Source organism: Peromyscus californicus, unplaced genomic scaffold (assembly GCF_007827085.1).
Source record: "Peromyscus californicus insignis strain IS unplaced genomic scaffold, ASM782708v3 Scaffold_7__1_contigs__length_154581171, whole genome shotgun sequence".
Lineage (NCBI taxonomy): Eukaryota > Metazoa > Chordata > Mammalia > Rodentia > Cricetidae > Peromyscus > Peromyscus californicus.
The window spans coordinates 69700520-69726981 of NW_026294595.1; the positions used below are offsets into that span (position 1 = coordinate 69700520).

The 26462-nt window shown below is 48.7% G+C and overlaps 2 protein-coding genes across 8 annotated transcripts in view; both read right to left on the bottom strand.

Annotated features, from left to right (window-relative positions):
* On the bottom strand, positions 1–23633 carry Accs (1-aminocyclopropane-1-carboxylate synthase homolog (inactive)). Of its 7 annotated transcripts, none has more exons than XM_052724931.1 (16): positions 15560–15634; positions 14785–14878; positions 13731–14021; positions 11435–11494; positions 9809–9879; positions 8713–8782; positions 8336–8402; positions 6453–6550; positions 5865–5942; positions 4587–4687; positions 3692–3781; positions 2861–2906; positions 2631–2772; positions 770–912; positions 508–661; positions 1–406 (listed from the first exon to the last, which is right to left on the bottom strand). In XM_052724931.1, exons 3-16 carry the CDS (start codon positions 14019–14021, stop codon positions 309–311), a joined length of 1509 nt encoding a protein of 502 aa, XP_052580891.1. In that variant the 5' UTR covers positions 14785–14878; positions 15560–15634; the 3' UTR covers positions 1–308. The 7 variants fall into 7 exon arrangements, with proteins under 7 accessions (XP_052580891.1, XP_052580892.1, XP_052580890.1 ...); XM_052724932.1 differs by having other exon boundaries at positions 15564–15621; XM_052724930.1 differs by lacking the exon at positions 15560–15634 and adding an exon at positions 15188–15553.
* LOC128100945 (probable inactive 1-aminocyclopropane-1-carboxylate synthase-like protein 2) overlaps positions 15247–26462 on the bottom strand; it is an 18122-nt gene continuing 6906 nt past the window's right edge. The window contains 5 exon segments of the mRNA XM_052723682.1: positions 15247–15640; positions 22502–22718; positions 23610–23751; positions 23852–23897; positions 25066–25155. Of these exon segments, the coding sequence (XP_052579642.1) occupies positions 15247–15640; positions 22502–22718; positions 23610–23751; positions 23852–23897; positions 25066–25155 (889 nt within the window).

A 26462-nucleotide genomic window follows, 5' to 3' on the forward strand; every position in this document is an offset into this window, starting at 1 on the left:
TGAACAGTTACTTATTTACTCTTGTGTCCTAGGGAGGAGCTGTGGTGAGGAGCAGTCACGACTTCCCATTCTGTACACTATTCACAGCACAGATACCTGGCTGGTCCCAATCCCACTGAATAGAGGACAGCAACAGCCCAGAATAAGCACCAGTTTAAACTGCCAGCAGGGAGGGCCAGAAACAGTTCTTCAAGGCCAAAGCCAAGTGACAAAATCCTACAGACAAATGGCACATCCACACTCAATGCTCCGTGACTCTACATGTCCAGGTCATGAGGACAGTGGCTGCTTGTGAGGCAATGGCCTGCTCATATGGGCTGGGTACTTGGCTCCTGAGTGTGACAGGGAGAGGTATCTTCTACCACTTGAGATTGCCTTTCAAGCACCTGCCGCATCCTTTGCATCCCTGAGAAGAAGTGAGGAGTGGTCAGCACCGGGGCTGTTAAGGTCAGAAGCAGGGGTCCCCTAAAGGATGTTGTTGGGAGGGTAGGGCAGGAGACTGCTTACCCAGGCAGAGCCGGTTCTCCTTGTCTGAGAAGACCACCCGGAACCAGCCGGGTTCTTTGCACTCAAAGGCCTTCCCAGAGGACAGCAGCACCTTGTTATCCAAAAATTGGCGCCAGAGCAACACCTCCTCCTCAAATGTGCCTTTGCGAAGGTACTGGGGGAGGGGGTAGAAGTAGCTCAGAATGCAGGAGACCCTCCAGTGCCTTCACCTGCCAGGTAGGGGCTTGACATTGCCCTGTTCCCATACTTCCACCCTATTTACCTTTCTCAAGTCAACCCAGATGAAGAAGCCTGCCCCACGACTCACGAAGGGGATCCCCAGGGTTCTGAGCTCCTCTGAGACATAGGTATGGGCAGCCTTGAGTCGGGCGTGGTTTTCTGGCAGGTACACCTGGCTGATCCAGTCTAAATGGAAGGGAAGCAGGAACATAAAACTCCCATGGACCATGGCACTAATCTAAATGCTAGAAGACAAAAGGGCATGGCAGTCAACATCTTGGGAGCCCTTCCTCTAACTGGCTTACTGATCATAGGTTCAGCGGGGCTGGGAGTTCAGTGCTCAGCACAAAGCGCCCTTGATCCAGGTACACAGCCCTGAACATGTCAGGTCCTGGACCACATTCAGGAGCCCGGAGTACAAAGTCCCTCAGGATGTGAGCCAAGCCAAAGGTGTCTGCAGTTATAAAGTGATACTTAGAACCACACAGACCAAGGTCCTGATCCCAGTAGGGCATCTGGCCAGACAGGAACAGGCGGATCTCAGCAACTTCACCTCTCTGGTCCTCACAGATTCACTGACCTCTTTTGAGGGGTGCACAGCTCTCTGGATTATCACACGTTCATACACTTATGAAAGCACCACCAAAATCAGGATTCTGAGTGACCCCAAAGACTGTCCTCATGCTATTTAGATTTATACCGCCCTCTTCCTCATGACTGATATGTTATACGTCATGACGGTTTTGTTCATTCCCAAATGTCACCAAAACCAGCCTCATAGGGCATGAAATCTCTTGACCCTAGCTTCTCTTAATAGCAGTGTCTTTGGGAGAAATCCACATTGCCATGGATTTTTATTATATCAGTATTCCATGGTGTGGATGGGATATATTTGTGTCAACTCATCTGTGGAGGTGTACTGTTTGCAGATGTGGGTGATTATAAAAAAAAAAAAAAAAAACAAAACAAAACAAAACCCTCAGCTATCAGCATTCACACAGAGGTTTTTGTGTGACCAGGTTCCACACTGGGGCCTGTAGTCGCTGTGTCATTTGATAGGTGTGTTTAGAGGAAACAGCAGAATCGTTTTTCACTGTGGCTGAGCCATCTTCTGTCCCCACCAGTGATGTTAGAATAAGTGTCCCGCTGTCCCACCTCCCTTAGCAACATTTGACATTGCTACTGTTTCTAAAATTTTTTAGGCTAGCAGATTGGGTGTTTAGTATCTGGTCCTCCTTTTCCTCACCTGCAAAACAAAGGGGAACTGCATAGGAATTCTTCCTAGGACCCTAGGGAGGGAAATGAGATGGACCAAAAGAGCATTTGAAAGGCTCAGTGAACAGCAACAAATACAAAACAGCTTTGCTCTCTGAACTTCTGCTATCTGAGGCAGGAACAGATCCGATTCCCGGAGGCAGAGAGCTCTCCATGATATCGACATTTCCTCAGTAACTTCTGGTCTTTGTGCTCAAAGCTAATAAAAGTTCATTTTTGAAGGTGGAATCTTGTTATGTTGTCCAGGCCAGCCTGGAACTCCTGACCTGGAAGGATCCTCCTGCTTCAGCCTCCCGAGTAGCTAGAAGGACAGATGCATAACACTGCACCTGGCCGGTGAGCTCACATTAGCCAAGAGCCTACTTTATGACATGTATTGTTCTAACCAAATTATAGGTCATACTCAGCCTGCAAGGCTAGCACCATGATTACCCCATTCTACAGATGAGGAGGTGAAGTAATGTGCTACATATGGAGCACACAAGTGATTGATTACAGTCTGAACCCAGAGATGACACTGTCAGGTGTCACCTAAGTTCCTCCAAAGGAGAGGCACCCATGAGCCCCAAGACGTCCCACGCACATTACAACCCCACTCCTCTTTCAAGTCCCTAGCCCCAGACAGTCACCATGGTCCCGGAGCAGCTGTGCCATCTGGTGTTGGACCAGGCCACTGAGGCCATGGTAGCGACAGAGGGAGGCCACGGCAGTAGACACATGCTGGTTTTCTGTGTACAGTATGCCAAAGCGGAGTCCAGACATCCCAAAGTCCTACAAGAAGTCACATGATAGGCCATAGCCAGCCCACACAGAAGAAACTGATTCCACTCCCTCCCACCCAGGCTAGCCAGGAACTCACTTTGCTGGTGGCCCACATCACATGTGTCCTCTGGGGGTCAGGCAGCCTACAGAGAGGAGAATATGGAAACATAAGCAACCCAGAGCCAGGGGATCACAGACTTGGGAATGGATAAGTAAATGGATCGATGACACTGGGTCTCCTGTCTTTGAACCACCAATTCCCCCGCTTCCCTTAGTATGGGGGGTCAGCAAACAGCCTGCTGTCTAATTGAGCTAGAAAATAGCTCTGGCACCACTTCCTCAAAAGGCTTTTCTGATCAGCCAGGAAATCAGGCCAAAACAGACCCCCTCATAGCTCCTTGGCCACATCCATTTTAGTGCTTCTTACCACTATTATGGAAATTGCTGGCTGTGTCTTTAGCTGCTGAGACCTTTTCCTAGGTAGAAATATAGATACATGGATGGATAGGTGGGTGGATAGATAAACAGATGAATGGGTGGATGGAGGGATGAGTGGGTCAGGGGATAGATGAATGGATGGGTAGATGGATGGATGGATAGATGGATGCACAGACAGAAGGACTGATGGATGGTTGAAACTGGAGCCACTCTGAGGATGAAGGAAATAGCAAGAGTCTAATTTCCCATAGACCCAATGCTTCTTCAAATAATGTCAAGGCCCTCCTTGGAGCTCTTGGGAATGCCATAGAATAATTTGAAGACCCCTGATCTACCTAGTCCTTCCTGGCCGGAGGACCAGTGAGATCAAATAAATATCAATGGAACTGCCCTGGGGCAGGCCATGCCCTGTCAGCTGACCCAGAAAGAGGCTGGGAAAATGTGAGACAGTCCAGAGGGCTGGTAGAATCTGGTACACTGGGAGCCTCACCTTTCCAAGCTCAGGACACTGCGGTACCCAAGAGACTCTTCAAACACGGACAGCATGTAAACTTCATCCATGATCACATGCAGTTGGTGCCTGCAGTGGGTAGGTGGTAGGAAAGAGGGAGCCAAAATATGTTACCCAGTGTTGAGTATCAGTATGTCAGAAACCCAGAGGACCATAGACTAGCCCTTGGGCACTACGAAACCAGCTTGTCCCAGGAACACCCCGCTTTGGTCTACATTTTTACAAACAGGAAGCTGCACCCATAAAGCAGAGGACTCTTTGGGGTCCTCCATGGTGGGCTGGAGACAAATGGACCCAGATTCATGTCTGTTCCCACTCCTGATTGGACCACTCTGAGGCTCTGTTAAGCAGGGATGATGACAGTGTTGATTTTCATGGGGATGTTGTGATGAGGACCATAGATGCAGCACAGGAAGTGCTCTCCTGGGAAGATGGCCCAGTTGGTAAAGTGCTGCCTTGCAAACAAGACCCAAGTCTGACACCCAGAACCCGCTAAAAAGGCAGGCCCGGTGACAGGTACTTGCAATCCCAGTGCTGGGGGAGTGAAGAGAAGGGGATCCCGGGGGGTTCACTGGCCAGACAGCCTAGCATACTTGACCAGTGAAACCCTTTCTCAGAAACAACTTGAAGGCATCTAAGGAATGACCTCTGTCCTCCACAGTCACACACGCACATGAACACAGGTAAACATATAAATAAATAAATAATAAAGGGTTCAGCATGGTGGGCAGCCCAAAGAGTGTTATAGCTGGTGTTTTAAGAAGACAGAGACACCAAAGCAGGTAGTAGCCCACAGTGGGCTAAGAAGTCTGATGTGCCCCAAGGCTCACAGCAGAGCCCCGTCTGCCCATTTTGTGGGGTAGGCATAGCTCACCTCATGGCGAATCCCAGGAACTCCTGTAGCTCTTCAGGGGAGTAGATGTCACCCAGAGGGTTCTGGGGGTTGATGAGGATGAGGCCTTTGACCTTGACACCCTGAAACCATCCATGGGGGTGTTACAGTGTCCTCCTGACCCCAGAGCCTCACAGTCCCACTGGATGAGGCTGAAAGCTGGCTGGCTCCCAGGGAAGCATGGCAGGGGCACGCTCATGCCCCAACAAGAAGCAAATGACTGGGACTAGAGTTACATCTGCTGTATTGTGCCAACCATGGAAAGAAAGCAGGCAGGAAGCGGGTGGGGGAGGGGATGTGCCCAGCTGCTGGCAGAGAGGCTGCTTGTGTCAAAAGAGCTCTAGGTGGGAAAGTCCAGAACTTTCACAGTTCCTGCAGTGAGCACTTGACAGCTTGAATGACAAAGGTAAACACCTGTGTGAAGTGCACAGATGCTGAAAATGGGTGGAAAGCGGGCACAGGAACTTGGGTCTCTGCCTTTATTAGGGAGCCCCTCAAAAAGAACAGGATCACCACCCCTCACTGTACTATAGACTCCCATGATCCACATTTGACCCTGAAGAAGAAACAAAGGGACTGGAATGGGGGAGTGTTCTTTTTAATTAGCACCATGTGGTGGTTTGAATTAGAACAGCCCCCATAGGCTCATATGTTTGAATGCTTGGTCTTTAGTGGAACTGTTTGGGAAGGATGAGAGAGGTGTGGCCTTGTTGGAAGAGGTATATCACTTGGGGCAGGCTTTGAGGCTTCGAATACCCAGTGTCTCTCTGCCTGCTGCCTACAGATCAGGATGTAAAGCTTCAGCTACTGCCATAGTGCCCTGCCGGTCTGCTTGCTGCCATGATGATAATGGACTAACTCTCTAAAATTGCAAGCAAACCCCCAATTAAATGCTTTCTTTTACCTTGGTCATGGTGTCTTTTCACAGCAATAAAACAGTAACTACATTCATTGAAAACAATAATGGGCTTCATTCTTGACATTTTCATATATCCCGCCACCTATTACCCTTTCTTGTGAGGGGAAAGTTGTTAATGAAACTCCCTGGTTCCCTGTACACTGTGGTTTCAGGGTTATTTTCTAATGGGAAGACCCTCCATAGACACTGGATTTTGCCTGACTGCCCCTGCAAGGGTGGTTCTATAACCCCTCCACATATATCCCTACCAAAGCTATGAGCCCAACTCCCAAGAGATGAAGGGTCCAGCCCCTGCTGAGACCCACCCACTCCCAGCCCTGGATTTAACTGAATCCCCAGACCTCAGAATTAACTCCTTGCAAGGCCATCTCCAGCTTCTCCACTGTGAGCTGGAAGGGACGTGTGTTCAGTCCAGTTACCTGGGAAGAGACCCATCAAAGGCAGGAGCCAAATTCAGTGCCCCATCCCCACCCCAAACTTGAACTCTTGGGTCTTGCCTCATCTATCATCTCCAGTCTCCTGGGTACAGCCTTTGGAAAATGAGAGGGGCCACTCCCCCTTCCTGCCTTCTGCCCCACCCTTTACCTCAGGGACATCCCTCATCACTCAGATTTCTGGCAGAGGCAGCAAGGCTTCTCTGATTGGCTCTCATGACTTCCAAGGCCTAAGCTTCCCCCTTGCCACCCTCTCATTTCTGGGCTAGTTCTTGGCTTCTCTATGGACCCAGGAATCTTAGAGCCTGGAGCTTGGAGCTTCCAGGGAACCCAGGCAGAGGTATCCATGTGACAACAGAAGGCTCCACTTCCATTTCACAGCAGCCCCAAAGCCCCTAGCATAGGCTTCCTTCAGGTCCACCCACAAACTCAGACCCAGTAAACCCTTGCCTACAGGGATACCCAATGCAAGAACTGGAATGCAGGCACTCTTACCTTGCTGTCCAGGTAGACATAGGCCAGTCGGACATTGCCATAGAGATAGACGTGCTGGGTAATGGCTCCATAGTAAGGGGTGGGGATCAAGAGAGCCTCTAGGGGAAGGAGTAGGCAACCCATTGGCCTCTGGCTTGGACACCCCAGACACCCAATATGAGCCCCACTGCCCTTCCAAGCTTCTATCATCTCTAGGAAATATCTGGAGCATATTCTTGCTCCTCTCAACTCCCAAAACCTTAAAGCTTGAACCCCCTAAGGTCAGACTTTCTAATATAGATGCTCACTTAAAATGGGGTCACATACAGATAAATCCACTATAAGTTAAAACTATAAAAAATGCATTTGATCCACTAACCTCCTAAACATTCTATCTTAGGAATCTGGAACAGGGCAGAGTACTGGCATTGACTCAAGATCTCATGGTCGCCTGCAGGTGGAGTGGGGGAGCTCACTGCCACTGCCCAGTATTGCAAGAAAACAGCACATCACACAGCACTAGCTAGAGAACCTGTCACAATTCAAACTCCAGAGAACCTGGGTTCGATTCCCAGCACCCACAGGATGGCTCACAAATGGCTGCAACTCCATTTCCAGGGGATCTAACCTCCACAGGCACCAGGCACACACAAAGATACATCCAGGCAAAAGCACTCATATACATAAAATAATAAAATAAAAACTAATATAAAGATTTATTTGAAAATAAAGAGAGAGAAACCAAAATAGAGTTTCTACTGAGTTTGCATAGTTTTCACACCATTGTAAGCTGAAAGTCCCTGTCCATCCACTGTGAGCTGGGGCCTCTGCTAATACTTACTGACCCCTTAGCCTGTGCTAAACAGGTTCACCACCATGCCCTGAAGTAAGCACTATCGTCAGCCATACTTTATAGACCAGGATATTGGAGCTTATAGGGTCCCTGTATTTGACTGCTCCAGAATGGATAAGAAATTGTCTATCATATTCTCACAGCAAATCTTCCTTTAGGGCTTAAGTCCTGGTGACTGCTTCTGTTCCTGTGACTTTGAAAAGTTACTTAACCTCTAGGCCTCAGTCTTCTCACCTGTGAAAGGGTCTAGTCAAAGAATCCACTCCATAGAGGTGTTGTGTAAAGCCACACGACCTAGCCTGGACAGCTGTATGCGGTGACTGCATGTGACCAGCGTTAACCTGTTAGGCTCAACTGAGCTCTCATGTTCCTTACAACAACTGACCCCCGGCCACAACCAGTTCTTGACACACTGCCTCTTACAGCAGGCTGTCTCCTCAATAGTCGTTCAATCTCCTTCCTTGCTAAGAGAGACTTTTTTGTTTATTTAGTTTGTTGTGTGTGTGTGTGTGTGTGTGTGTGTGTGTGTGTGTGTGTGTGTGTGTGTTTGAAAGAGGACCGGCAATATGTCCAAGTCAGGCCTTCCCCGGCCGTGGCATGAACCAGTCTGGTTTAAGTCAACACTGGATCCCTTAAGCACCTTTGTCAGGGACTCCTTTAGGTTTACAAGTAATTTCTATCCAGTAAAAAGGGTCTCACTGGGATCCTTCTGGGAAAGGGCACCTGCCTGACAGGAGAGGCCAGCTTGTTCTAACTGTCTCGGTCTTCTTGCTATAAGACACAGTGTCAGAGAAGAATGTGACAATGACCTGGTGAACAAGAAGAAAAAGCTGAGGACGTCAGAGAGAGCAGGACCCTGATCCCATAGGAACCCCCCTGAGAACTGCTGTCCCGGATGTCTGGTCAAGTCACTCACTGAAGGCTCCTATAATCTCCTATGCTCTACTATAGCTGAAGGCATCCTGATGCAGCTCTGCTGCCAGGCAACTGAGGTCACAGCCAAGCATAGCCTTGGTTCAAAGCTGAGGGAGTGGCCACCGGGTTCACTTACCTCCTGCCTCACACAGCACTGTGGCCAGAGCAGAAAAGAGAGAGGCACAGCCATTCAGAACTACCACCTGGGGGTGACAAGGGTGACTCTGTCAGGGGACAGAGAAGAGCAAGGACCAGGGGAAGGGCCACGCCTCTCCCCAGTGCCCTGGGGATCCATCCTGATGAAGGTCTCCCTTGGCTTCCAGCCAAACTTATTTCTGGGGACCCTGCTCTTGACCAAGTGAACAAGAGACAGAACTGGTCACTCTGAGGGCCTCTCTCAAAGGTGAGGAGGTCAAGAGGGACACAGCACAGTGGGGTTGGGAGGCAAAACTAAGTGAAAGGCAGACCCCAAGCATCCTCCCAACCCTCACCCCTAAGGAAGGGGTGACTCACGTTCTCTGGTTTGAGGGGTGCCGGGCTCTTACAGTAGAAAGACAAGAACCTTGCCACTTCTTCCCGGAGGCTAGAAGAACAGACCAACGATGTGCGACACTTGTCGGAGGGTTCTCAGCCCAGGCCACTCTAGAGCCCCTCTGGGAACCCACAGGTGGCTAGCTGCCACTGCTCCATCCTCCCTTCCCAGGAGGTGAATCGGTAGGCATTTGTCTCCACTCTGGCACTCCCTCCCCCATCTGACCACAAAGCATTCACTCTGTGTGGTTCTAGGAAACCCAGCGCAGCCACACACGCCCCCAAGTCAGGAAACAGATGAAAACTGACGCTATATAGATCTAGCTGGTGAAACGATAATAATAAACATTATCATAATAGGAACTGTTACCGCAGTTCTTACTGAACTTCAGATGGTATTTGGAGAATGTTCCATGGTGACTACTCTTACTATCATTTCCATTTTACAAAGAAGCTGAGGTTTAAGGGAATTAAAACACTTGCTGGTAGGTGGCAGAGACTATGCACAAGCCCAGTGGCCTGCCCCAAGGCTCACCATCCTAGTGACCATTTTCTAAGAATATGAGCTTTGGAATACATCTTGGGTCAGGTCCTGCTGGGCCACTAATCCCTAAGAACAATGTCTGACCTGCAAATAATCAGTATATGGCAGTCTTTCATTCCCTGACCCATCTTACCATTGGGAGTGAGTCCCAGCCAGCTCCCCAGACACTCACCGGTCATCTCTAAAGCTGCTGAAAAAGCAAGGACAGTCTCCTCCCTCACCTCAGACTTAGGGTCATGGGAACCAAGCCGGGAACTCCGGTGATGGATTTGGGGCTGGCCGGACAGCCCCTGGTCACCAGGTCTCCACAACTATGTTCTCAGCTTACAACCAGCTCCCTCACACTGCCTCTACTGATCTCGTGGACGGAAGAATTCTTTGTTGCGAGGCCTCCCTGTGCTTTGTAGGTTTAACAGCACATCCCTGGACTGTAGACCCTTCTCCCAGTTACACCAACCAGAAATGTGCCCAGCCACTACCAGACCTCCCTGGGGTCAACGTGTTGAGACCCACCAGCCTGTGGCAACTACTTACAACAGATGTCCCCTCCAGTCAGGGTACTGCAGCAGAGACGGCTCCACATGAAGCATGTCACTCTGTGTCAGCTGGGGGCACAAAGGGAACAGAGCAAGGCTAAGGGCCAGCACTGTCACCTGCGTCCACACGGCACCAGGGCCTTCAGCACCTACAGTTTCTTCTCCTTCTCAGGGAATGTGGCAGGAGTGCAGGACAGCCCATTTCACAGATCAGCAAACCAAGGCTCACAAAGTGAAGGCAAGGCTAGCAAATGGCAGAGCTAAAGCCATACCCAGAACTCCTGACTCTAGCTCTCTATACAACAGAATCAGGGGGGTGGGTGCAGAGCAGTGCTGGGAAGGCACACTACTCAGCTTCCCCAGACGTCAGAGGAGGCTCCAGAGCTGGTGATGACAGCTTGGCCTTGGCTCCAACTTTAGAGAGGGGACTCAGCACACTGTCTCCTGCAGGTTCCACTCAACCTCACCCTTTGTGTATGGTGGCAAATTTTAGACCATCCCTTGTCTCAGCAGGTACTGGATTAGTGAAACTAGAGTATCATGGCTGTAAGGTCAAAGAGAGCCAATAACAAAGTGTCCTCGGGCAGGGGGACCAGAACAATTGGAATCATCTACTTCTCTATGCTGGGGCCCAGTCATTTCCCCCCACTCCTGTCGCCCCTTAGAGCAGGTTCAACATGGAAGCCATGGGTATCTGTGGCTACTCAGCACTTACTAGGTTGCTAGTCTGAACTGTAACGACTTTGTAAGAACAAGTATTAATAAATATCAATAATTGTACATTTATTACCAGCTGAAATGGTCATATTTTAGATATAGTAGGTAAATGAAATATTACTGAAACCAGTTTTAGTTATTTTTACTTTTGGAGACTTGAGACATGCTCTTGCTATGTAGCCTTGGCTCTCCTGATGCTTACTATAAAGCCCAAGATGGACTCAGACTCACAGCACTCCTCCTGCCTCAGTTTCTTGGGTACTGGGTTCAATTCCCAGCACCTACATGACGGCTCACAACCATCTGTAACTACAGTTCCAGGTTACCAGACTCCCTCTTCTGGCCTCAACAGGCACCAGGCATGTACCTGGGGCACAGACATATATGAAAGCAAAACACCCATACACATAAAATATATTTTAAACAGAAATCTGATGAAATCTGAAGGAATTTTACCAACTGGATTAGAAACAGCCATAGAAGCCAGACCTGTTGGTGCAGGCCTGTAACCCCAGCTACACTGGAGGTTAAGGAGGGAAAACTGCAAATCCAAGGCCTGCCTGGCAGATTTAAGTTCAAGATCAGCTTCAGAAACTTAGACCTTGACTTAAAATAAAAAGTTAAGAAGGTAGAGGGTGTGGTTTAGCTTGCCTGGACTGTGTAAGTGCTAGGTTCAATCTCCAGTGAAGAGCAAAAGATGAGAGATGGGTATAGTTCTGTTGGCAGACAGGGGAGGGAAGGGGAAGGGAGGGGAGGGGAGGGAAGGGAAGGGGAGGGGAGGAGGGGAGAGGAGAGGCAGACCTGGAATCCATGTCTCCCCACTCTTACGTCAGGGCCACCGAGGCATGCAGCAAGCTGCTGTGGCAAAGGACTCCAGAAGCCCTGGCACGGCAGCCCCAGCACTCACCCGCCTGGACAGAAGGTCGAAGCAGAGCTTGTTCTCACTGGTGCCCAGGTTAACGATGCCCTGCAGACACAGTGTAGAGGCAGGGTGAGCACGAGAAAGAAGTGCCCGCAAAGAGCCTGGAGAACCCACGGACAGCAAAGTGGGCACCTCCCACCCTTCCTCCACCCTCCTTGTCTTTGCTCACACTGGGCCCTCACAGGGCTCCAAAATCCCACGCCCCATTTCCAACACGGTCTAAACACCACCTCTGGCAAGAAGTCTTCCCACAAGCCCCATCTGTAAGCCCTCTTTGCTTCTTGGAGTCCCACATCTCTTTCCACCTCTCCCCTGCCCTGAGAAAATCACTCGGTTTCTGTCCCACACCACAGAGATCGGGGCATAGCTCTCTGCTGATAGCTAGCTCCCTGAAGGCAAACTCGTGCCCAAGACACCACTATGTCTCTCCAGAAACATTTATAGAATCATTCTATAAATCAGACCATAAATTACGCTCTGCTAGGACCAGAAACAAAGGTGGGGTGTTCAGTGGACCCCCTAGGTCAGTATAAATTATTCCCTAGGAGACTCAGCTAACAGGACACACTGTCTGGTTGCCACCCCATGAGGTGTTAATCCTAATAGGAGGCACCAACCCCTGCCCCTGCCTTATGTCAGGAGTGAAGGAGGCAGGAGAGAAAAAACAATTCAACTTGAATGAGCTGAGAGTTAGACACATAAAAGGCAATGCTCACCACCCCTGGGGAGGAAACTGTTTCCCCCAGACACAGCCAACCCATCTCCAAATCCCAACAGCTCTCCAGTTACAGCACATTCAGCCAGCCTTGCCATGCCCCGCTGCTGAGATCCTAGTGTAAGTCACCATGGTTCCTGTCCAGATCACTGCCAGAGCTCCCCACCTCCTCTCCTGTCCACCCCTTCACCTGTCATCGGGTCTTCATATGGAAGTCCCAGATGTCTTTAATAACTGAAAGAACACCATGCATACTGTCTCCTGAACATTTCCTACTCAACTCTGTATACAGAAAGAACGTTCGCCATGTCCCATGAGGCCCTACAATATCCATGGCCTTTCTGACCCCATCACCACCAGTCTGGCTTTACCATAACCCACTGGTTCCCTTGCTGACCCTTGGTCTGATCCAGCGTAGTTCCGGCCTGGGGCCTTTGGACTAGCTATTCTCTCCTGGTGGTGGGTAGCCTCTACCACGGCCCCCTGCATAGAGACTGAATCTGCCAAGTGTTCCTGATCAAAAGAACATGCAAAGATGATGGGGTGTCACTTCTAAGGTTAGGTCATAAAAGCGGGTGGCTTCTATCTTGGGTATTTACAGTCTCTCTCTCTGTCCTGAGTCATCTTCCCTGGAGGGAGCCAGCGGCCATATCTGAGGCAGTCCTGGGGCGGAGTCCATGTGAAAGGAATAGGTACCCACAAGGAGGCACAGAAGTGAGTCTGGAGCTGGAGCCTCTCACCTGTCCAAGTCCCACCACCCAGTCAAGCTTTCAGACGAGATCCCAGCACCAACTTCAGGGTACTGTGACAGAAACCCCGATCCCAAGATGCCCACCAGGAGTCCCGAGCTGCAGCAACCGGGAAATGTTTGCTATGTAAGCTGCTGAGATTTGGGGTGATTTTTTGCAGCAATACAACCTCTCTCACTTTTTTTTCAAGGCTCTGTTCTAATGTCACCTGATTAAAGTAGCCTTCTATGACATCCTATGTCAAACAGCAATATTTCCCAGCCGACTCCTCTGTCCGCCTCACCCTGTCTTCGTTTTCTCTGCAGTACCTATCAGTAAATGTTATATGTATTTTTGATCTGTCTGTTTCAACTAAAATATAAATACATAGGGCAATATTTGAGTTTTGCTCACTGCTATGACACCAGTACCTAGAACGGTTGCTGATATCTGGTGGATGTTCAACAGATCAAAACTATTAATAAGTGTTATTGTGCAGCTCTTTGCCAAATTATTATGTATAATAGATTATGGTAATCATGGCATATGATAATAATAATAATAGCAGCTGCATTTATCAAGTTTTTATCAGTTTATCAAGTATTTATCAATATGATAAGCACTGTTAATTTCACACCCTTGGTTTCATTTCATGTTCACACTCTTCAGAGCAGACATTACTAGCCCATCTCAGAGATGACCTATCTACAGAAGCCGACATTACCAGCCCTCTTGGAGCCAGAGGATTATAACTCCAACCTGACAAGAGCAAGCTGGCTGCTGGCTGCCCTGCAGTTAGTTTGCTTTTGGGTCCCAGTTGGGAGGGGTCTTCACTCACATTGGGGTTCTTGTCCTCATCATACTCATCCATGTGGTAGGTTCTGTAGCCCTCCTCAGCTGAGTCCCAGAACCATTTGATGACTCTTCCTCTAGAGGACAGGCAGGAGCTGTCAGAGGAGAACATGGCCATGGGGTCACCCACTCCATAGAGTTTGGACTGCTTGCAGTCTGGCTTTCTGAGGCATTCTCCTTGCAGAACATCACCATAGCCATTCTCCATGTCCTGAGAAGAGGTTGAGCCTGAACACGCAGTAGGTGCTGTGGCTTCCCTCTGAGGAAGAGTGGACATCTGCCAAGACACAAATGCATAGGCCTGCTGAAAGGCTTCTGCTCATCCTTCATTTGTGTGTGTGTGTGTGTGTGTGTGTGTGTGTGTGTGTGTGTGTGTGTGTGTGTCTGTCTGTCTGTCTGTCTACCTGTCTATGTGTAGGCCCAAGAACAACCCCCAGTATTGTTCTGGGAGCTGACCACTGTGTTTTTTGAGACAGGGTCTCTCCCTAGGACCTTATGTTTGCAGATTAGATTAAACTGGCTAGCCAGTAAGGCCCAGAGACCTGCCTGTCTCCATCTCCCCAGCTCTGAAATTATGAGGGTACACATCTGGCTATTTTTATGTGGGTTCTGGGGATAAAATTCAGGCCCTCATGAGTACAAGGCAAGAAAAGAATTTTAATGACTGGACACTTGACAGCCAAGGATGGTTGCCCAGCCTTCCTCTTCTCCACCCCACCCCACCCCAGGTTGCCCAACACTGGCCTTGAACTCTTGGGCTCAAGTGATCCTTTCTCAGGCTCCCTAGTAGCTGGAACTAAGGTTATCTCCACACAGATATCTCCCTCTTCTTGCAAGTTTGTGTGCTCATCCCCCTTGTCCCTATCAAGTTAAACACTTCAACAAATCTGTTGAGGACCTATGAATATCATACCACGCTTGCTACATATAAATAACTTTAATCTACTGTAGCTTCAGCTTGCTCCATTTCGGCATCTATTTCTCATTCTGCAGCCTCAAGGGTCACCAACTATCTTTCCCACCTCAAGGATCTTGCTCACCTCAATTTCAAAACATCAGGCTATTTCCCAAGCAGATCACTGCCGTGGTCCTGGACCTCTTGTATGACAGGTGATCTGGAGCTGGTGGTGGGAACTAGGGGGACAGGAGATTAGGGGTCACAAGTGCAGGCACTCAGGATCCCAGCTCCACTCTCAAAGGAGGCAAGGGCCTCAGAGGAGGGTCTCCTAGCTGCCAACAACATAGAAGCTTCCTAAACATCCCTCATTCATGTCTCATCTGTGCTGTGGTGGAACCAACACTCACCTCAAAGGGTGATAAAACGGGGATCCAAGGGCGATAAAGCACTCATACCAAATTGTGGCTGCTGGCCAAATGTCTAAAATATGAGTCACGCTATCACAATTGCTCTCTAATTTTCCTGTCTTAAGGTATAAGACTTACTTGGTAGAAGGGATGGGAACCCAGAAACTGTCCTGCAGTTTTGTTTTGCTTTTTAAATCTCAGGGGCCTCCCCAAGGTGGCGGGACTTCAGAGAAGCACACATTCTGCTCCACGACAGCCCAGGTCGGAGGAAGAGCACTGCCGAGCTGGGCGCAGCCAGAACCCAGCAGGAGCGCAAGACAGTATGGGTGGGAGGCGGGCTCAATCCCGCCTAGCGATCTAGCCAGAGTGGTCTGCAGGGCCCGCCCGGGGGTTTTCCTGGCCCGCGGAGCCTGTGTGACCGCACTCAGGACTCCAGACCCAAGAGCAGCAGCGTTCAAGAGCACAGGGCAACCAAGCCGCCCCTTTGGTGCACAGCGCGGGGAATCGCACCTACTTTGGGCGTCTGCTTTCTGGGTTTCGCGCGTGATATCCTCTTGGCCCGACTTCCGGGACGCTGGGGCAGACTGCCCCCTGGCGACCAGGAGGGGATAAAGGGGAAGGAGCCTGCGCCCTCCCTCCCGAGTGCAGACGTGGTAGCTCTGGGTTTCAACACTTCCCTGCCATTCAGAAACTAGAGTCTGAACTGGAAGGAGAGGTCGGGACTGAGGGGTGGAGATTTTGGCCAAGACAAGACCACGCCTTCCCCATCTCTTCTCTCACTGGCCTGAGCTTAGATTTCTCTAGCATTTGAATACCCTTGGTCAGAGCCATTTGAGCATGGAAGGTTCTTCCCCAGTTAAAGTAGGCATCCTCCTAAAACACTGGTCCTCCTGAGTGTCACTTGTGCACGTGATCTCCCCGCCATCCATTTGCATAGGCTTCCCTCAACTCCCAAAATTTCTTAGTAGGAAGGAATAAAGATTTACAAAAGGCCGCGGTCATGCCTTTAATCCCAGAGGCAGAGGCAGAGGCAGGTGGATCTCTGTGAGTTTAAGGCCAGCCTGGTCTACAGAGCGAGATCCAGGACAGGCACCAAAAACTACACAGAGAAACCCTGTCTCGAAAAAAAAAAAAAAAGGAGAAAAGAAAAGTAGAAAGTTATCGACGTATATTTACATGACACATGGTGAGGATACTCGGGAATGAAAAGGGGGGCTTCTTTGAATTCCAGTTTATACAAAATAGATTTTTAGAGATGTGGGTCGACAAAGGGAAAAGTTCAGTCCCCAGTACAAGCAAGCAGGCAAGAAGAAGTCAAAAATGAGCAGGTTTCCTTATGTGCCTCCCAGAGGTTTGCTGAGTGTAAATACCAAATGGAATGACTCCACCTCTTACTTATGCAAGGAAACGACCTCTTGTCTAGCACAGACCATGAGACCTAGACTGATAAATAACGTATTTATGCAAATACTATAATATAATACCATCAACTATACGCTTCTCAAATTAGATCAGGAACACAATCAGGCCTAGGTAGTCCAAGAAGGTAGTTACACTCTGTCACTGAAGGTGCGGTGGTTAGAATGAGAATGATGCCCATAGGCTCATAGATTTGAATATCTGTTCCCTAGCTGGTAGACTATTTAAGGACTAGGAAGTGTGTCTTTGTTGTGTCACTGGGGGTGGCCTTTGTGGTTTCAAAAGCCCAGGTCAGGCCCTGTCTCTTTCTCTGCCTGCTGCCTGAGGATCAGGATGTAAGCTCTTAGCTACTGCTCCAGCACTGTGCCTGCCTGCCATCACCCTCCCCACCATAATTGGAGCTTACTAACATTCTGAAACTGTGAGCAAGCCCCCAATTAAATGCTTTTTTTTTTTTTTTGAGACAGGGTTTCTCTGTGTAGTTTTTGGTGCCTGTCCTGGATCTCACTCTGTAGACCAGGCTGGCCTCGAACTCACAAAGATCCACCTGACTCTGCCTCCCAGAGTGCTGGGATTAAAGGCGTGTGCCACCACCGCCCAGCTTAAATGCTTCTTTTTATAAGTTGCCTTGGTTATGGTGTCTCTTCACAGCAATAGAACAATAACTAAGACAGAAGTAATCATCATCCAATCTACGGTATAGGGTTTCTCCCATAGCCTGGATTCACAGGAATCAAGGAGTGGGAAGGGGAATGGGTCCACTCACTGTCATCCCTAGTGACTAATTTCCACTAGGAAAATTGTTGCTTCCTGTTTCTAAAACCTTGAGTTCTACCGGCCTAGAAGTTTTAGTTTCAGATGGGGGAGCACTCCTGCCTGGAGACACAATAAACATTCCATTGAATTGGAAACTCGGACTTCCTCATGGGCACTTTGAGCTTCTGAGATACCCTTAAGCCAAGAGGCTAAGAAAGGAATAAGTTTTAAGGGTGATTGACCCAGATTACCATGGAGAATTGGGTTGCTTCTCCACAGTGGAGGTAAGAAAGATTATATCTGGAATGTAGGAGATTCTTGTAATGGTTTAAAAAGAATGGCCCCCATAAAAGAGTGGCACTATTAGGAGGTGTGGCTTTGTTGGAGGAAGTTGTGTCACTGTGGGGGGCAGGCTTTGAGATCTCCTATGCTCAAACTACACTCAGTGTGGCACACAGTTGCTTCTGCTGACTGTGAATCAAGATGTAGAACTCTCAGCTCCTTCTCCAGCACCATGTCTGCCTGCACACCACCATGAAGTAATGGACTAAACCTCTGAGACTATAAGCCAGCCCCAATGATATGTTTTCCTTTATAAGAGTTGCTGTGATCATGGTGTCTCTTCACAGCAATAGAAACCCTCTGACGATCCTTTAGGGTGTCTTGTGGTGCTACCGTGACTTGATTAAAGTCAATGGGAAACTACAGCAGCCTGATCCAGGCAGGATGACAAAAGGCACAGACCCATCAGGAACAAAGATGTGGGTCACTCCTCCAGGAAGAGAACCAAAACCAGCTGAGGTGCTCCCTAAGGGTAGAGGAAATACAGAAGGGGTAGTAGAGAAAGGTAATTATAAATACCAGCTAAGGCCACATAACCTCTTGCTGCAATGAGGATTATAATTAACATGAATGTGCCTGTCATATTTTGTTAAGAATGGGTTTGTACAGATATTAGTTTTCTTTTGTCAACTTTTTTATCATGTAATGTAACATCAATTAAGATAATATCAGTGGTTCTCATATTTAAGTTATGAGATATTAAAAAAAGAACGTCCCTCAAAGGATATCGCCACCTATTCTAAAATACATAATGTGTTTGCCGTTGTATGTGGGATTGTTATATCATGTTAGGTGTAATCAAGACCTCATTTTTCTTTTCACTTGGAAATTAAGCATGACATAAGATATGATTGTGTGTCAAGTTGACTTGCAATGGCTATTCTTGTCTGTCAACTTGACTACATTTGGAATTAACTAAAAACGTAAGCAGCTGGGCACATCGGTGAGGAATTTTTAGTTAATTGGACCAGTTGAGGTAGGAGGACCCACCTTAAGTCTGGGCCACACCTTGTGACAGCCTCTATAGAGGACAAGGAAGAAGGAAACTTTTGCTTTTGCCTGCTCACCCCCATTCTCATCTCACTGGCAAGCTCAGAGATCTTGCTGCTGAGGCCCTTCTTCACTGGCATGAGAGCCTACTTCTTGAGGATTCTGAGGTGTACTGAAGCTGAGACATTCAGCCTCGTGGACTGAACAACTATTGGACTCTCGGACTTTCCATCAAGAGACATCCATTGTTGGACTAGCTGAACCACAGCCTGTAAGCCACTCTAAATAAATCATATTATATATATATATATAAAATGAAATATATATATGAATATATAATATCTATTCTATTAGTTCTGTTCCTCTACCGAACCCTAATACTGAAGGCCTAGAGTTCTGGGAGAGCCACTGGACTTTAGTCCACATTGGAAGGCTGAAGAAGTTTGGCTTTGATGGTAGTGAAGGGTGGCCGCGACAATGGTAGCAGAGGCAACAGCAGGGTAGACGGCTTGAAAATCAAATAAACTCAACCAGTGAGGCACAAAGACAAGCAGGCAGAAGAGCAAAACTCTTCCCTCTGCCTGCCACCAGAGTGTGCCACCCACATTGGGGGTAGATCTTCCCAATTCAATTAACCCAGTCAGGAAAATCTCACTTGCCTCCTAATTGAATCCAGATCTAGTCAATCAAGATTAACCATCAAAACCATGAGCCAAAATTAGCACCGCCCCTCTAAGTCTTTGGAGACAGCGTCTTGCTGTATCACGGTACAACCATGGCTGGCCTAGCATTTCCTAGATAATTCAGGCTGGCCTCAAACTCGTGCTCATTCTGCCTCTGGGGACTGCAGGCATATGCCACTATACACCACCATGCCTGGCCTTTCTGTTCTCAAGTCGCTTTTCTCAGGTATTTTGTCATAGCAATGAAAAAAGCAACCGATACAAACACCAAATGTTAACAAGAAAGTGAAATGTCCAGAACATCAATATTTTTTTTATTACGTTTACTTTGTGCATGTGTCACCGTCTGCATATGAAAGTCCAAGCACATCTTATAGAACTCAGTTCTCCCTCCCACCATGTGGGGCTTGGGCGCCACACTCAGGCAGCAGGTGCCTTTACTCACTGAGACATCTCACCAGTGCCACCATCTAAATAGAGTTGACGGACCTGGAAACAGACTGACGCCTCCATAGAAGGCATAATTCACTCCTTCCATCCAGTACCAGTGAGACTGCTGTCTTCCTCTACAAAGGTCCTGAGAGTGTTTCTGGTCTCCTGGGCTCCTCTAACAAATTCTCTCTCTGCCTAAGATCTCAGTATATAGCCCAGGCTGGTCTTGAACCCACAATTCTGCTTTAGCCTCTTGAGTACTAGGATTACAGGTCTATACCACCATGCCTGGTTCATAATCAGTTTCCAAAGAGCCTTATCTAGTATAGCCTTGAAGGATCAGTACTTATTGAACTGCTCCATGTGGTAGTTAATTTCAATAACCAACTTGACTGGATTTAGAATCACCGAGAACACACAACTCTGGGTGTGTCTATGGGGATTCCTCCCGAGAGGATTAACTTGGGTTAATGTGTGTGGGGTCCCAGGCTGAAGAAAAGAGAAAGTGAGGTGAGCAGCAGCACTTCCCTCTTCTTCCTGGCTGTGGATGCAACTTGCCCAACTGCCTCACGTTCCTGCTCTCACAGCTAGGGCCGCACTCAGCACCATGCCTTTGCCTTCTCCACCACGGTGCATGGAAACCTTGAACTGTCAACCAGAAAAACCCACCCTTAAGTTGCTTGAGAAGAGCAATACATTTCCCTTTGTTGGGGGCGGGGGAGAGGAGGGTAAGGAAGAGGAGGACCTAACTGCCCTGATGACATGTACTTGTAATCCTAGCACTGAGGAAGCTGAGGCAAGATGATGGGTTCAAGGCCAGCCTGGGTTGTATTAAAAGGCAGGAAAAGAAGTGGGACAAGTCAGCGCCAGGGGAGAGTGGGTGGGTCAGAAATCCAAGGAACTGATCAAAACTATCAACATGTACTAGAAATTTTTCCATCCTCCACAAAAAGTTTTGAGACAGGGTTTCTCTGTGTAACAGTCCTGGCCATCCTGGAACTTGCTTTGTAGCCCAGGCTGGCCTCTAACTCAGAGATCTGCCTGCCTCTGCCTCCCGAGTGCTGGGATTAAAAGAGTGTGCCACCACTGCCTGACTCACAAAAGGTTTTTGACTCCCTGTTCTGTGCATTTCACAGTCCCTGATAGGCAAGGGCATCACAGAAACTCCAGTGAGTACAATCTAAACAGTGGGAAGTGTCAGTTCTGCAAACTGGGGTTTGTGCTCCCAAACACTGCAATTCATATGTGAAATCCTCGCCCCCTAAAATGATGGCAGTAGCAGGTGGGACCCTTGGGAAGTGATCAGGTCATGAAAGCAGAGGGAGCCCCAGCCCTCCAGTCATGTAATGTCATAGGGAGAAATAAGATGAGCCTCACCAGACACGTCTCAGGTTCTTGATCTTGGACTTTGCAGCTTCTAGAAATTTTCATTCTTTATAAGTTACTCACTTCTCTGGCATTTTGCTATAGCCATCGGAACAAAGTAATATTCCAAGATTCATCCTAAAGCCTTTAGGAAAGGTCTCTGGCATTTGGATGTGAGAACACCCGCAATACACCCATCCAGTCCTTCAGCCAGCCACTCATATGGAGAATGTGAGCTTCTAAAGATGACAGTCAACACTCAGTGCTTCTTCAGCATCCAGCTATGAGTCACGTCTTCCTTTTACAGCCCTGCCCAAGACAGGGTTACAGATATGTGTTCATGTGTGTGGAGGTGTGTGGGGGGGTATATGCTCCAGAGTAAGGGTGCCTGTGTCTGTGCGTCGTCTGTGTGTGTGCATCGTCCGTCTGTGTGCCCGCCGTCCGTGTGTCCGCCGTCCGTGTGTCCGCCGTCCGTGTGTGTGTGTGTGTTTCCACATGTGCACAGAACTCGAAGTCAGAACAGGACTTCGAGAATCTTCCTGTAAGTGTTTCAACCTTGCACTGAAATGGAATTTCTTGCCATTTCAGCCAGACTCAATTGCTAGTGAGATATTATGGTCCGCCTGTCTGTGCCTCGCCACCCAGTGCTAAGGATATAGGTACTAAAAGCCATGGCTAGGTTTTTACATGGGGTGCTGGGGATTTGAACTTAGGTCCTCATGCTTACAGAGCAAAGTACTCTTATCTCAGCTACCACCCCAGATCTCTCCCAGACAATATTCTTCACTTTTCAGCTTACCAAAGAACTTAGGGGGGAAAAATCATCTCCAAAAAGGAATGTGAACCAGAAATAAAGAATCGGAGAGAATAGAGAGTGATATTTATTAAATGCTGAATATAAAACAAAGCTATCTAAAAAGGAATCCAGGGAATTCCCTTTACCCTCCAGGGCTCTTTAGGCCCGCCCACTCCCATCACCTTAAAAACATTTTGCATGTAAAATAGCTAGCAAAGACTAAAAGAAACAAGCCTTCTAAAATGGCAGAGAACAGCTTAGGGGGCTTGATGAGTGAGGTCAGAGAGTACAGCAGCACCAGTTACTCCTCCAGCCTTCTGGGCAAGAGGCTGATATCAGGGGCTCCTGAGTATGGACTGCAAGATGGCTGGAGCCACTGGCTGGAGGCCCACAGCCCACATCTCAAATGTCTGCTCCCGTTGTTTCAACGTCTATCTTTTTTGTACTCCTTGAGCACGTGGGAGAACCAATCCATGACTAGAAGTTCCAAAGGGGAGGGGGGAAAGAGGGGGGGAGGGGGGGAGGAGGGGGAGTGGGGGGGAGTGGGGAGAGTGGGGGGGAGAGGGGGGTGAGGTGGGAGTGGGGGGAGTGGGGGGGGGGAGTGAGGGGGGAGTGGGGGGGAGTGAGGGGGGGAGTGAGGGGGGAGTGAGGGGAGGAGTGAGGGGAGGAGTGAGGGGAGGAGTGAGGGGAGGAGTGAGGGGAGGAGTGAGGGGAGGAGTGAGGGGAGGAGTGAGGGGGAGAGGGGGGGAGGGGTTGATCCAGACATAGAGACCACAGCCACCCGTGATAAAAGGGATCTTCAGCCTCTCCAGCCTCTTAGTGACATAGACGTAAGCCTTCTGGAGCCAACTGTGGTTCATAGGCAGGTAGATCCAGTCTATCCATTCTGGATGAGTAGAGAAAGAGCATCACAGATCTTACAGCAGACATCTGCTGGGTGGAGGGTTCTTCCCAAATATACCTTAGCTGGGCTTCATGTGAGCCAGGAGCCATTTCTATGCAAGACTGACTCTGTTGTGTCTGAACTGATAATATCCACACAATTCCACATGTAGGACTCTGGAGGGAACAATGAGCATCTTAATGGTCCACTGGAATGCTCCCTTTGAGTAGATAATAGAGGACTGTAACCAAGGCATCCCACAAGGGGGACTGATGCCACTGTCACCTGAGTGACAAGGTTTCCACTTCTGCTCTTGAACCCCACATATTGTATTGGACTTGGAGGAACCCAGCTATTCTCTGGGATACTTGTAGCCCCAGTGTTTTCAGAACTGACAGAAGAAAAGTGACCTGAAGAGGTTATAGAAAACCTTTACGTCTACATTGTTGTTATTTTTTTAAGCTTTCATTATGCCAGGTGGTGCGTGCCTTTAGTCCCAGCACTTGGGAGGCAGAGGCAGGAGAAACTGAGTTCAAGGCCAGCCTGTCTACATGGTAAGTTCCAGGCCAAGAGGGGAAAAGCAAGACTGACTGGCTGATGCCTGAGTTCTTATTTCTTAGGGAGCCATTTACAAGCGGTGCTTTTCTAAGCAGGACAAAAACTACTAGACTTTAAGAGTCACATCCCAGCCTGGTTTAGAACAGGCTCTCCATCTTCCAACCATGCCCATGTGCTCACTAGCTGAGCTGTATTCTGCCTTCCTCCAAACCTCACATCTCCTCAGTTTAACTTCAGTGAACAGATCCTCAAGTCTATCAAGTTAACGGTAGAGACCCTAGAAAACCCAGCAATCTCCGTGGCCAGGAAGTCCAGTCAAGAGGTGCCGCTCATTACCTTTGTCCTGGAGCAGCTGGTACAGCTTGTACTGTGTAATGCCAGAGATACCGTGGAGGTAGTCAAACACTCTCACGGCAGAGGCTACCTCCTTGTTGTGTGTATAGAGAACACCAAAGCGGAAGCCAGCCATGCCAAAATCCTGGAAGAAGAGAAGTTGGAAAAGGAACATCTAATTTTTCCTGCCTTCTGTTCCTGGCTTCCCTTCCTTCCAGACTCAAAGACAGGTGGCTGGGACTTACCTTACTGGTGCCCCAGATCATATGTGTCTTGTTAGGGTCAGACAAGCTGGAAAAGGAATTTAAAAAAAAAAATCAATGTTAGGGGGAAATGGTTGAAGGATGCATAAATGACCTCTGATAGAAAGAAGTGGACTTTAGGTTCTTCCTAGACAGGGTCTAAGGTGCCCAGTTCCAAGAGATGGGTGGTAGTTAAGCTAGGAAGGCAACATAAGGTCTCCCTGAAAAGCCCACACAGAGCAGTCCTCAACACCCACTGAAGTCCAGAACCCTCAGCCTGACTGTGGCTCTGCTCCATCTGGTCCGAAACCACCTCCCTGGCAGCTGCCCTTCCAGGTATCAGCTGCCCATGGTCTCTAGAACATCCTCACTTCTCTCTCACTGCCCTGCCTCTGGTGAATCTGTTCCTTCTAGCCAGTATGCCTATGCCTTGCTTTGATGAGATCCTATCCCTAGGGTCAAATCCCACCCTCTCCCCCAAATTTAAGTGGGGCACAATGGGACATACATGTATTCCCAGCACTCGGGGGGCGGGGGGGGGGGCAGTGGAGACAGGAAAATTAAAGACTTTGAGGCCTGGTTGGGTTACACAGCAAGATGCTGTGTGGAGAAGAAGTACCTGCTCTGACCATCCCGGGCCTTTCCCTGATACATATGTATGTATGCATGTGTGTGTGTGTGCGCACGTGTGCACATGCACCCATGTGCATGCACACAGGTGTGAAAACCACAGGTTAAAACTGGGTGTCTTCCTAGATCACTTTTTACCTCCCCCACCACAGACGAGGTCTCTCACTGAGTCTGAAGCTCCTCAAGTCAACCAGGCTGTCTGGCCAGTGAGCTCCAGATCTGCCACTTAGCCCCTCACCCATCTCTAAGGTCACAGATGCACGTTGCCACACTAGACTTTTACATAGGTCCTGAGGATTCAAACTCAGATCCTCGTGCTTGCACGCCAGGCACTTTACTGACTGACCCACCGCCCCTCGACCTTTAACCATACACTTGCTGCCTTGCTCTAGCATTCACTCATACCCAGAATGGCATTTGGAGTCAGTACTCGGGAGGGCAGAGGACACTTTGTTCATATACACAAACCCCATTGGCACTTGCCTCATTCCCCAGTACATGGCCAGGCAAGTTCCTACTTCATGAATTCACCTTACAAAGCAGGAACCTCATGACTCTTGCTCCCACACAACTGGGGACAAACTTACTGTTTCATATTCAGAACACTGCGAAATCTGACGGCTATATCAAACACAGACAGCATGTAAATCTCGTCTACGATCACATGTAGTTTGTGACTGTAGTTGCGTGAGAGAAAAAAATAGATCTAGTTTCTATCTGCAAATCTTTAAGATTACATTTATTTTGTACATGTGTGTACATGTGCTTCATGGGTGAAGGACAGAGAAGGACTTGTTGGAATCAGTCTTGTCCCCCACCCCCATCATGTACGTCCTAGGGATCAAACTCAGTTTATCAGGCTTGGTGGCAGTACCATTACCCATTGAGCCGTCTGGTCAGCTCTGTTTTGCTTTGTGGTTTTGGGGTTTGTTTTTTCAAGACAAGGTTTCTCTATAACAGCTCTGGCTGTTTGGGGACTCGATTTGTAGACCAGGCTGGCCTCGAACTCAGAGATCTGCCTGCCTCTGCCCCCTGAGTGCTGGGATTAAAGGCATGCGCCACCGCCATGCCCGGCTCTCTGTAATCTTAACTCACTCTCCTTCCTGTTTTGGATACAGATCATATACTCCTATTATTCCAGTAGCTTACTCTACTTCCCAAGGGGCATTATAATGTACAAAGAGGTGGCACACAAGGTGTCTCTTGCTGGTGGTACAGAGAGGGAACAGGACCTATGAGATATCACATCTAACCCTTTAAATACCAAACAGAGGATGGGAGAAGAGGAAAAGCTATCCAGATGTTTATATCAGTGACAGCAGCTGCCACCCAGGGTCTAAACTGAAGTCACAGCACCAGGTGGGCTTTGAGCATACTCACATCCTCACTTTTTAAAAACCCTCTGACACAACACCATCACCCCCAATTCACAGATGGAGGTTAAGGTTCTAAGATGGGAAGCCAGTTGCTTCAACTTAGTAGGGTCCCAGTGCTCAGGTGATGTGATGGTTAACACCAATTGTGAACTTCACAGGAATCACCTGAGACACCAGCCTCTGGACTCACTTGTGAGGGATTACCCCATTTAGGTTAACTGAGGTAGGAAGACCCACCCGAAAGTGGGTGGTCCCATTTTCTGGTCTTGAATCCTGAACTCCGGAGTTGGGGTGGGAGGTGGAGACACCAGCCAAGCAGAACCACCCTTGCTCTTTATATCCCACAGATCCCAGCATGACCAGCTGCTAGAATCTCCTACCACCAGGCCTTCCTTGACATGATGAGCTGTACCCATGATGGAACCTTGAGGCCAAATAATCCTTCCTTCCTTTCTACACTTTATGACGGCAGCAGGAAACAGCCAAGGCAGCTGGAATTTGCACTCAGCTCTACTGAGTTCTCGACTCCTGCATCAGGTTTATGTGTCCTAGCAGGAGCACTGCAGGACTCCGGAGGCAGCGGTTGCTGCCGTGCTCTTAGCAGTGAG